Source organism: Callospermophilus lateralis, chromosome 5 (genome assembly GCF_048772815.1).
Source record: "Callospermophilus lateralis isolate mCalLat2 chromosome 5, mCalLat2.hap1, whole genome shotgun sequence".
Classification (NCBI taxonomy): Eukaryota; Metazoa; Chordata; class Mammalia; order Rodentia; family Sciuridae; genus Callospermophilus; species Callospermophilus lateralis.
Window position 1 is genome coordinate 66,005,737 of NC_135309.1, and position 12,879 is coordinate 66,018,615.

Here is a 12,879-nt window from a genome sequence, read left to right on the forward strand (position 1 = left end):
GCAAGAGCTAGATCATGGAGGGCCGCGTAAAAATAGACTGCCTAGAGTCTGTGGTATAAGGGGGAAATTACCAGCTAGGTGCCCAAAATAAAAGTAGGACAAACTGAAAATCTATTCATTGCTTTATTCATTCTTTTCAACGATCACTACACATCAGGACATTTAGCTGTAACTGGGTAGAATGTGTTTCATCTAGGCAGGATGGGCACGCCAACCTCCTTCCACTTCTATCTTCTCTCTCTTTATCCTGATGTCACACCAAGTGAGATAGGGCCTCCTGAAAGGCAGAAGAACAATAATATAGCAGCTTACATGTAATTAGCACATTTATAAAAATCGCCACATTTACTCTCCCGCTTGGCCACCATTTTTCTGATGTGGAAACAAAGGCTCAGCATGGTTACATCCCATTCAAAATCCCAAAGGGGGTGAATGATGACTCCACAACTGGAAAACAGTTCTCTGCCACTCAAAAACCTTTTCTATACTTGTAGAAATTACACCTTCCTTGAGATTCCAGGAAATACAAACTTCACAAATATAATCAGTAAGGGAGAAGTGCACATCTACAGTTGAGAACAGGGTGGGGTGGGCATTGAGAGAGCCCAAGCCCTCCCCGTGGCAAGTGCAGCCGCCCCCCTATTTGCAGTTACCAGCAGTTTCTTTACAGCTTCAGAAGCTTCTGGTCCCAGTTCATCCACACACTTCCTCAGCCCTTCTACAAGGTGCTCCACAGAAATGCCCAGAGTTTTCAGAAGCATCTTTAATGGATCCATGAAGGAAAGAACATTGTCCAGAGGCAAAGGTAACACTTTGTCAACAGGAAGGGGCACACTGTTGATGAGAAAGGCAGCAGCTGCAGAGCAAAAAAACAGGTGAAGCAGGCACATCAGCCCCCAGCTATGACCTATGACCTCGCTGCTTCCATCTGCCCATCAATAGCTGGTCTCAGAGCCACTCATCTTGATTTCCCAGGGAAAAGTCTCTCTGGGCCTCTGCACTTGCTGTTCCATTTCCTCAGAATTTTTTCTTTCCCCTGATAGATGCAAGTCTTTCTTCTTCATGTTATTTGGGTTCTTTTCAAATGTTACCTCCTCAGAGAAGCCTGGAATGGCCACTTTATCTAAAACAGCACCACCTACCACCCTCCATCCTTCTTTGCTTTTTCTATTTGTTACTTGAACTATTAAATCTTTATTTGTCAATTGTATAGGCTTTATACTCTCATAGAATGTAGGCTCCATGAGAACAAGAACTAATGTTTTGTTTATTACTGTATCCCAGGCCTAGACCTGACCTTGGAATCCAGCAAGCAGTCAGTAGATACTGGTCAGTAAATGGACAGCAAGGTATTTCTGTACATGGCTGTGTCCATAGTTCACAGGTTTTAGGCCAAAGAGGAGATGGCATAATAAATCTCCATTCAAGGAAAATAGGAGCAAATTACAGCCCCAAATGTTCTTCCACCCAATTCAACTCAATGCTGCAACATAATCAAACATCAGCTGGGGCAGACACATCGACAAATAGGACAGAGATGATCCACTCAGAAAGCTAACACAGTCTAGTGGAGCATCAGGATCTATGCGTGCCACAAGGTGGCATGTGGTATGCTAACACTATGGACAACGCTCTGGAAACATAAAGCAAGGGAATAATTCTAATGTGGAAGAATGTTGCAGAAAACTTATCAGAAGAAGTGTTAGAGCCATGTCTTGAGGCAGACATTAGGACAACAAGGTAAAGAAAAAGAGAGGTATTTTAGGAACAAGGTCAACAAATGCACTGAGATGATAAGATTAAAGTCCACACACACAGAATGGTAAGCCTTCTGCCCAGAGAGGCTTGGGTGCAGAACTCCAGTGGGCTGTGGTGGAAGATAAAGGAGCGAGGCTGCAAAACTTGAGTGAAGTCAGATTTTTTAAATAACAACAAAGGACTATCAAGGCTTTTACCTGGGATGACTGCACTCTACATCTTTGACTTTAGGAAGACAACTTTTGCAAAGAAGATGAATGAGAGGAAAAGAATAGAGACCGGAAAAATCGGCACCATGTATTTTTTTTACAAAAACATGCACATTTATAAATGTACTCATGTGCATGAGCATACAAATAAGAATATGCATCTTCCTGCTGGCTACAGTCTGCCACACTTCATTTTGCTTTGGAAAATTTATTTCTTCATTAAAATTATAAAAAGGGAGGCTGTGCATATACTCTGCCTTCATCTTCTATCATATATTTTCCCTCCCAAATTCTCCCCAACGAGGGCTACTTATTTCCCCCATTCCCCTTTCTGATGCTACACTTGCCCATAATATTTGCCCTTGGACATGAAAGAACAACAAAATATTTGAAACTGGTAAAGTTATAAATTCCTCTAAAAATTCAATAAAGTTGCCAGCATAAGTGGACACAGCCCTTGGTATCTCATGATTAATCATCATACTTCTTATTTTAGACATTTTGGTAAATTATTTCTCTGTATGTGTTTATATCTTCCCAGGGGAACATCTTCAAAGCTTTCTATTCTCTCAATGAAAATTGACCATCATGAAGCCTTTTCTGATACACCCACATATATCTTCCTGAGAGTAAAAATGATTCCTTCCAGAATGAATGGATCAGTTCCTATTGTCCTCCAGGAAGTCGGATTTTGTACCCATACTTGGAAACTAAAATATTCACCTCTCAGTACACCCACCTCCATCCATCTCTCTCATTTAGCATTCACAGTAGTGCAGTATTTTTGTAACTTCTGTAAAAGGTCTGTATCCCCTGCAAGACTATCAGAACCTTTAGAATAATCTTCATGTCTAGTTCATGCCCGAGTCTTCCAAAGCTTATTCAGTGCCAAAATTTTGTAGTCCCTCAATAAATATGTGTTGAATGGGTGAACAGATAAATGAAACTGTTCAGGAGAGCCATCCTTGCAAATGGCTAATTAAGATGACAGCAAGAATGATTTCACATAGTTTTAAAAGCAGATAGGAAAAAAAAAGTTGATTCAATATTAAGATATTGACTCAATATTAAGGAAACTAATGGTGACCAATGTTCCATGGTGAAAAGTGCTATGTTGGTGTTCAGTGGAAGTTGGCTAATTTCCTATGCAGGATGGACTAGGGGTGATGCCTATATTGGGTTAGAGCTTGAATGATGAAGGAACTGTGAAATCTTCCAACATGACCATTTTCTGTGATTCTAAAACCCTTCCACCACATTCCACTGTCAGTGATCCAGGCTTACTAGTTGTGTTCTAATTAACAGATTAGTACAGATATATCCTATGTTCCAGACTACTTACCAGGGTAACTACAAAGGCTGATGGTCACCAGCAGAAAGATGGTTACAGGCTTCATGGCAGGTATCTATGATGATCTCCTGGAGTTCAGAATTCCACTAATCAAGAGTGATTTTCCTTTCCACACAGTGGGATGGCTGCTTTTGTATTTATATATCCACTGAAGACCTGAATTTCAGTCACTGCCATTTGACACACTCCACCAAAGAAGAGCAGGAAGGTCATTTTCTCACTAAACAAATTGCATGGTTTCCCCTCTCTCTCCTGTTCCCACGAGAAACAAAGCCCTATAAAAGCACTCAAGTACCTCTTTCGAGAGCCCTTGCACAGAGGTCATAATGGAAAGCAAAGAACCCTGAGGCTCCTTCAACAGGAAGAATGTGAAAGAAGTGTTTTCTTCCAGATCTCTACATATTGCTCCATTTTTCTAGGCATTTAAAGTTTAGAGAATCCCATTACCTGCTTCCCTGCTGTGGAAGCAATCAGGAGGCCACCTTGGCCCCATTAAAGAGTCAGCTTAATGAGCTTAGTTTTTGCTGTTTCTCTGGAATTCACCAGTTCATCCACATCACACATCTACTATACCAACATCACCAGATCCCTGATCTTTCTAGTATCCTCTGATTAGCTGGGGAATCTTCAGGGTGTTTCTTCTCTATGTGCTCACACAGAACAATAGGCTCGGGATCTAAAAATCAGACGGCCTTTTTACAAACCTAGGATTCTGTTTTTGTCATTTGTATCACACTGGATTAGACATTTAAAACTTGAGGTGTACAAACCTGGAAAAAATGGGTTTGTGCTAGACCCTGCCTAAACAAATTATATGAGTCACCCAAGATATGCATTTTGGGAGCATTCAGACGGTCTCATCCTGTGCAATCATACGTGTGTGTGTGTGTGTGTGTGTGTGTGTGTGTGTGAGTGTGTGTCTGTTGGCCCTGTTGGTTCCAGCCATCCCCCAAAATAGAGAGAAACCCAGAAAATTTTGAAGAGGCACACTATGGTGTCAGTCCCTTAATGTATAAGCTTAGAAGTTGGAATCTAACTTACCCCCATCTGAGGGCATATATTATTTTGAGGATTTAATAAAATTATACAGATGAGTATGTAGCTGCACCAAACCAAGGTTAATGTTTAATGTCATCTGTTATCAATTCCTATGAGTAATAAATTGTAACTGCCACTTATTTAACTTTAAGCTGCTTTATACATTGCATGAAAGAGACCATGGATTACTGTGATGCATACTTAATCCTGAAATACCCACTGTTTTCTCTGCCAGACACTGCTCTGTCTCTCTGGCCTATCACAGCTATGTCAGTGATGTAGATGTGCCAGCTCCCCAAAGGCCTAGGTCATGTGGTGAAATAGTAGAAAACTTGATGCCATCCCTGACTCTGGTACACTAAACCAGCACTGCCCTTGTCAGGGCTGCCATCTGCTCATTCACTTTTCCCCTGGACTTCCCTATCCTGCTCTGTATCACAGAAAGTGGAGTTTTCCAGCTGGGCCTGATGGTGAATGACTAATCCCAGCCCCTTGGAGTCTGAGGTAGAAGGATACTTGAGCTCACAAGTCTGAGACCAGCTTAGGCAAATGTAGCAGGACCTTGTCGAAAGAGGAAATAAATAGAACAAAGGAAGGAAGAAAGGATGGGAGGGAGGGACGGAGGAAAGGAAAAGAAAGCAGCATTTTCCAAATTGTCATTCCCAGCTTCCTTGCCAACTACTTCTGGTTCAGTTCAGCCCATGGAAGGCACTGGTCGACTGGTAGAAGATTGGAGGCAGAGAGAAGGGGAAAGGCTAGGTGTGTCTGTCTGTCTGTCTGTCTGTCTTTCTCTCTCTGCCTGACTCAGGAGACATTTTGGGCCACTACTGCACTTTCTCCAAGCCTCCAGCACTTTCCTCTGTGTTTGCTCTATGCCAGCAGACAGCAGACTACAATTGTTCAGTTTCTATTGCAGAACCCCAGTTCCTGGGTGCCCTCCTCACTCTTCCCCTCCTGGTCTGGAAGCGGTAGAATCTTCCCACATTTCTTGGGGCCAACTTCTCTCCCCTTTGGTCACTTTAACTGCATTCTTAGCACCCTGTAAATTCTCTTCCATATTATGTTCTTTCTCTTTGGTTACTTGGAATGGTTTTGGCTTTCTGGCTGGACTCTGAACTGATTCAGCATCACAAAATATTATACCACTTTCAATTAAAGTAGATCTTTCAGCTTTTGAACATAGATTTCTGTCTTATGAGTGCTAAATTGTGAACCCATGAGGAGCAGGACCAAGAAAAATACAGCATTACACACAGAGAATTGCTTCTCCCTTCTGACCTCTGAGCAGTTTACAGGGTCTCAAGTTTCTCTGCTGGTCCTGGAGGGTGAGTTCTTTCCCAGGAGGCTCCATAGACCTCTATGCAAACAGATTTCACTCAAATACACACACACACTCAAAACACCCACCGATGTCCACACACTCACACATGTGTGAACAAAGGTGAGTGTGGACACCCACAGATCACACAAACACATCCATCCAGCACTGTTGTTGGTACTCAGTTATTCAACAAATGTTTACTGAATGAGTGTGTGCGCCAAACACTATGCCAGGAGTTAGGACTAGAGCACCAAATTGGACATGCAAATTCGCTGCCTTCATGGAGCTGGTAATTTAATGACACAAACAGACAATAAGCAGGTAAACAAGCATACTGAACAACCCGTGGTAGGTGTTATGGAGAAGCATACAGGGTGCAGTGGGAGGACCTGTGGGTTAAGCACCTTTGGACTTGAGAAGACTTGGACTTGGCCACTTCCATGTCTCCTATGTTCAAGACAATTACCTGAATTATGTCTTTTTACTCCATATTTTTGGTACTTAGACATCTTGGATCCTTGCTGGCCCTGAGGAGAATGCCCCTCCCAGGGTAATTTCCAACCAGAAAGTACCAAAGTTTTCAGAGGTTAGAAGGTTCTCTGTGTGTGATGCTGTATTTCTTTTGGATGAGTCTTGGCCTTGCTCCTCAAATGATACATCATTTGGCACTTAGCGGTCCATATTTAAAAACTGAAAGATCTACTTTAATTGAAAGCTTTATAATATTTTATGGTGCCAAATCAGTTCAGAGTCCAGCCAGAAAGTCAAAGTCACAACAAGTGATTAAATAAAAATTCCTAAAGGTGGCAACAACCTACCCATGAGTGTGCCTTGTATGTAAAAACCAACCAGCCCAGAGCCCAGCCCCAGAACCATTACTATGCTCTATAGTACTCTGGGCCTCTATTCCTCTCTGCTTTACTCACCCCAAGAAGAGGAACTAACAGAGGTGCCCCTAGATTTCAAAGTTTATTGAAATTTTTCAAAATTATCAGTCTTTAACCTCCTTACCCTATCTCCTCTCCTCCTTCTCTTGGAAACCACCATCAGGAGTCCTGCCCACATCTTCTCCAGTCTGTCTGCCTCCTCACTGACCCCTCCCTGTGGTGTGGTGTGCTCATTGTGGGAGGATTGGTGCCTGTGTTAAACCTTCTTAAAATGGCTGCCATCTCCTGATCTGTTGGCAAGAATAATTATAAAATGTATATTTTAAAAACAGTCATCTAATCTTTTTATGTGTGTCTTGGTTGCAATATTGCTAAGCCTTTCTTTGCAGCATAATTATCCACGTCAGCATCTTCTTTCCAAGCATTGATTTGCAAACATCTTGAGGGGCTTGTCTGGATCCTAACACAGCCCCACACCATTGACCACATTGTTAGGAACCATTCCTCAGAGCCAGGTGCTACACATTGTGTATGTTATTACTTTAGTCTTAAAAAACCTCTGATGATAAGAATTTTCACCCCATTTTAATGATGAGAAACCTGATCCTGGAAGCCCTGAGTTCATTGTAAAAGTCACATAGGTAATAAATATTGCAGCCAGAATTTGTCTTCTTTCTTTTCTGATTCGAACTTACTACCTCTAATTAATTGAGATGCATTTCCAACAAGCACTTGTTAAATAATTAATTCATTGAAGACAAATGGGAACCAAAGGAAATGAATGTCAGTGTTTTCCAATTAATTTGGATGTGTTTTCCAAATGCAACCTTTGTAGAAATTAAATCTACAATCGGAATGGAAATTCACCTAACTGTTCAACAAGTACTGAGAATCCCTGGTTTTCCCAGCTCAGTTGATTCTGGGATTATAGCAGTAACGCAAATGAGCCTTACTATTGCCTCCTTTAAATGATATCAAAGAAAAGTGTTAGAACCAAGTCAATTTGTGATTTTTTATCTCTCTCTGAAGAAAATAACATTTATAAAAATGCCAACTGAAAACATATATAAGACACTGGACAGGAAAGAGAAAAGAATGGGCCTGAGAGTTCATCCGACACTTTTCTTCTGGCTGAAAAGGAGACAGTCTTTGGCCAGTGACACTGGAATTGTCAAAGAAGCCTTTATTCTCTTTTCCCTTCTATTTGCTGCTATTGTAATGGTCTAAAATGGCCCCAATATAAGCCTATCTAAGAGGGAGGAGAGAATCATAAAATTTATCTTTAGAACAAGCTTTGGCCTTGGCCCAGTCTTTCTTGGATGTGTGAGCTCCACGCCCCTCAACAACAAACTGCACATTCATCATACAGGTGCCACTCAAAGAACATCAAAAGTTCATGTGCACTTTGCCAAGTTATAGGACCTTGATTACTGCCTTGGCCATAAATCACTTCCCCTTTCTAAATGTTTACACTCACTATGATTTTTTTTTTTTTTTTATTGTTGTTGTTTTTGACCAGGAACACGGTCGAGGTTGGCTCTGGGTTTCTGGCAGTCCTGACGTTTGCTCATCTCTCTCCAGCTTCCCTAAGCTGGCCAGCACTAAGGCTGCTCTTCAAGCCTTGAGGGCCTGTGTTCTTAGTCCATGGGTTGAGGACAGAGGTCCTGGAGCCAGCCTGTCGGTGTGGCTGGGTCCTCCACTGGAGAACTTCCTCTACCTCTCTGGGCCTTAGTTTCACCAACTATTTTACAGTCAGGATATTTTATACTCCTATTTTATACAACTGTTTTAGCCATGAGGAAGTGAGTTCACATCCACAGATGCTTACAAAAATTAGTACCTCAGAACAGACTCTCAGCACATCAGATGTTGCTATTACCCCCTTCTCTGTGTCCACTTCTAGTTTCCCAACCATAACCTCAACCTCAGCAGCTACCATCACCAGCAAGTTCATGAACACTACTTTTCAGTTATTCAATTTTGACAGATATTTGGGAAGTTTAATTTATAACTTTTTAAAAAATGATTTTATATTTCTTTGGCTTACACACAGAATTGAAGGAGAGAATGGATAATCACTATATCCAGTGCACAAATCATTTTGTATGAGGCTTTTAATTTGAAACAATTTCAGACTTACAGAAAAATTCATAGTACAAAGAGCATTTTCCTCCAGAATAATTGGGGAATAAATTGCAGATTACTGAGCTATCAATCACAAGTAGGTTAGTGTGTACTAAAGGATCCTTAATGCCTAATATTGTGTGGTTTAATTGACATGAGATATGTACAAAAACCTCATTTTATGGTTATTATACTAATAAAATCATGACTGTCATTCCATCAAGTCTAGAAAAAGTCAGGATTTATTTCTTGGTTGCCAGAACATGAAACTGAGGAACACAAACCTAATTTTTATAGTCTTTCTTTTAAAGGCAACATAAAAAATACAATTCCAGTCTCACAATCATTTCAAATACCACAGGTTATAAAAACACAGAGTTAAAGGAGACCAGATGGGTAGTGGAAGGTAATCAGAGAGAGAGGGAGAAAAAGAGGGTACAGGAGGTTTTAGGGAGGGAGTTGATCAAATTATGTTTTTAATGAATAAGAAAATGTATTAATAAATGTTGATGAAAATGTTGGGGGAAAGGCACACTCATACATTTCTGGTGGGGCTGCAAATTGGTGCAACCAATCTAGACAGCATTATGGAGATTCCTTGAAGAACTTGGAATGGAACCACCATTTGATCTAGCTATCCCACTCCCGGGTCTATACCCAATGGACTTAAAATCAGCATACTATAGTAATGCAGCCACATCAATGTTTATAGCAGCTCAATTCACAATAGCTAAACTATGGAACCAACCTAGATGACCTTCAATAGATAAATGGATAAAGAAAATGTGGTATATATACACAATGGAATATTACTCCGAATTAAAAGATAATAAAATTATGGCATTTGCAGGTAAATGGATGGATTTGGAGAATATCATGCTAAGTGAAGTAAGCCAATTCCAAAAAATCAAAGGCCAAATGTTCTCTCTTATAAGTGGATGCTGATCCATAATGGCAGGGGGTGGGGCCATGGGAAAAATGGAGGAGCTTTGATGGGGCACAGGGGAGTGAGGGCTGGGGAGGGTGTATGGTGGCAGGAAAGATGGTGGAATAAGATGGACATCATTACTACATATATATGACTGCACATATGGTGCAATGCCACATCATGTACAACCAGAGAAATGAAAAGTTGTGCTGCAATTGTGAACAGTGAATCAAAATGCATTCTCCTTTCATAAATATCTAAATAAAATTAATTAATTAATTGAAAAAACAAATATGTAACAATGAAACCAATCATTCTGTGTAAATAATGTGCACCAATTAAAAAAATCTAAAAATTTAATCTCAAACATGCACACGCACACACACACACACACACACACACACTTGTAAAACTCTACTGTAATTATATGAATCTAGCATTAAAATTTCAAAAATCTCATTTTACACATTAATTATAGTCAATGCATCCTACTTTGAAATGAACCCAACACTTCTAAATTATTTGCAAACTGGACCTCTCTAAATGCTGAATTTTGAAATCCTCTAAAATGTAAAGGTTTGAAACAAGAACAGCTTATTATTTCTCTTGATTCTTTAAAATTACCATATGCCTTATCCGCTTTATTGATTGATGCTAACTGGGGTACCAAAAAAACAGGAAAGTCAAAACACTGGCATCTGTAGTTGGCTTTGGCAGACACTTGGTCAGAGCTGTCTGCAAGGAGCCTTGGTAGCCCATGAATTATAAGAAATTACATTCCAAGATATTAAAATTCAAACTGTGGATCCCCTAAAGCTTAGCCTCATGACACACAGCATGTCATCTGCCACATTCAATTACTCAAATAAAGCCATAAGACCAACCCAGATCTGAGAGAAGAAGTAGACTCCACTCCTTAGTGGGAGGAATTACAAAGAGTGTGTAGACAGACACATTTAATCCACACAAACCCATATCAAGAAGGGTGTCCAGGTTTTTGTAAGATCATATGAGACACAGTTAATAAACTTGGAAACATTGGCTTGCAGATAAAATGAATAAGGAACCAATGTTCAAATATTTGGAGAGTAATCACAATAAACTTAAGAACAGACCAGGATTTGACAAGTTTTTGAAATGTGATCAGAAGTGATAACAGAGTATATTTAGTTATTCCACATTGAAGCCCACAAACAAAAGTTAGCAATTTCAGATTTACTACAGAAAATGTTCGTGAAGTAGTAGAGAGAGGATGGGCATTTCATTAGCTTTTCCAATTGTGTCATGGTGTCAAAGGCCTTCTAAGTCTGAGAATTAATTCAAGAAAAAGCACTCAAGGTTTCAACGAAGTACTTTAAAGTAAATAAAGTTCCTTGCATACCATTTCTAGGACTTTACCAACAAACAAGTCTCCAGTTCATTAATGTTGACACACAAATTAGTTTCCCTTTTGGGTCTTGATTTTTTAAGGTCTTGACTATCAAATAAGTGAAACCATAATAATTTATACCCAAAGCAAAGTTACTCGATCTTCACTGCCAACTAAAATATTTAAAATACAATACATCTCTTTTTGAATACTTAAAATAATTCACAATGCCTCACCAATATTTTAGAGTGACATTGTTACAGGTTCTGCTGTCTGGAACTTTAAGATTGAAAACCTGAATTAGATTAAGCCTGACATGGCTCCAGCTTCATTTTATTTCTTTTGGAGTATAATAAGAAGTCTAAACTATGGGAAACTATGAGGGTTTGTGAAACTTGCTGTACAAGAATCACTGTTAAAAGTGGTGCGAATGCTCCCTCTTGTGACCAGATCAGATATTGCACTATAGTTTGTCTACAGAACAAAACAAAGGACAAAAATCTAGCAATAGATGAGTGGTTATCTTCTGTGTTTTAGGTCTTATGCTAGAGAAAAATAATGAATTTCAAAGTTTTTTAAAAGGCGAGAGATAGTAAAGGCAGACTGTTTTCTAATTTTGTGTTTTACCTCTGAGGTGATAAGTCAGCAAAGAGAAACACTATCTCAAATGTATTAGAAATTTTTATTCAGAATTTTGTGATGTTGGGGGATGAGCCATGCAAAGTGAGGACAGAGTAGTCAACTTGGCTGGTGGGTCTGGAAGACCTTGGAGCGTCTAATCCTCAGAGATGTTAACAGCATCCCCTAAATATTTAGTAGTACCATGGGGCACCATCACAATCATCCTGTCAGGCCAGACCTCAGGAAACAAACATAGATTCTGGTGTACTTGGGCTGCATTAACCTTCAGTCCTCCCTGTGTTCCCAGTCCATGAGTGCCAACTCCAGAACGTCAAGATATCATCAACAATTTTTGAAAGTGTTTAGGAAAGACAGAACAAAATACAAACCCTGTAACTTAGAATGCAGCACGAATAATAGGGGGCACCTATCCTAAAATCATTATCATCCTCCCCTCAACCCTACCAGTGGTGATCCAAAGTACCCCCAAAGAATACCCCCATACAAGGCCATGCTTCAGTAGGTCTTGTCCAGCCCAGAACAAAGCAGGGATGCCAGTTCCTTTGAAGTAGACAATAGTCTATGAACAGGAGCCAGATTTCATTAGGCTTTTATAGTCCATATAATTGGCTGCCAGAATAAAGTTCTGAAAACTCAAAAGTCATGTTTAAATCTTAGGCTATGTGTGATGCTGCAATGCAAAAGACTTTGTGTACTCCAGATTATTCTGAGCTATGGCAATAGGAGTGTGCCAGATTTGAATTCATAAGTTATATTAATATATTTATATTCAATACTTGAAGTTCACTTACAGTCTACATGCACTTACAGCCTACTTTTACCTTCAACATCTCATTATCCACACTCTTCCAATTTTTTTAATATTTATTTTTTAGTTGTAGGTGGACACAATACCTTTATTTTATTTTTATGTGGTACTGAGGATCAAACCCAGTGCCTCATGCATGCTAGGCAAGCACTCCACCTCTGAGCCACAACCCCAGCCCCTCTTACAATTTTAAACATCATTTGTTTTTTCACAAAGTTAGTGTCTCATCTTTGAGGAGGTATTTAGTTCTGACTTTTTGTGCACAGGGGAGACCCCTAGCTTCCCACAATATAATGAATAAGCCTCAGTTTTCTCTTCTGCACAATTATACCATGAGGATGGCCTTTCCAAACACTGACATTAATCTTTTCTAAAACTGTGTTTATTTGTGCATTGTAGTTTTAATAATAGTGGGGTTCATTTGACATATTCATATATTCAAAG

The 12,879-nt window shown here is 39.8% G+C and overlaps 1 protein-coding gene across 1 annotated transcript; it reads right to left on the minus strand.

Moving 5' to 3' along the window:
- Positions 1-253: 253 nt before the first annotated feature.
- Positions 254-3,364, minus strand: Scgb3a2 (secretoglobin family 3A member 2). The gene is made up of 3 exons (XM_076855941.1): positions 3,310-3,364; positions 654-856; positions 254-277 (listed from the first exon to the last, which is right to left on the minus strand). The coding sequence occupies exons 1-3, from the start codon at positions 3,362-3,364 to the stop codon at positions 254-256; spliced, it is 282 nt and encodes a 93-aa protein (XP_076712056.1).
- Positions 3,365-12,879: the final 9,515 nt, after the last annotated feature.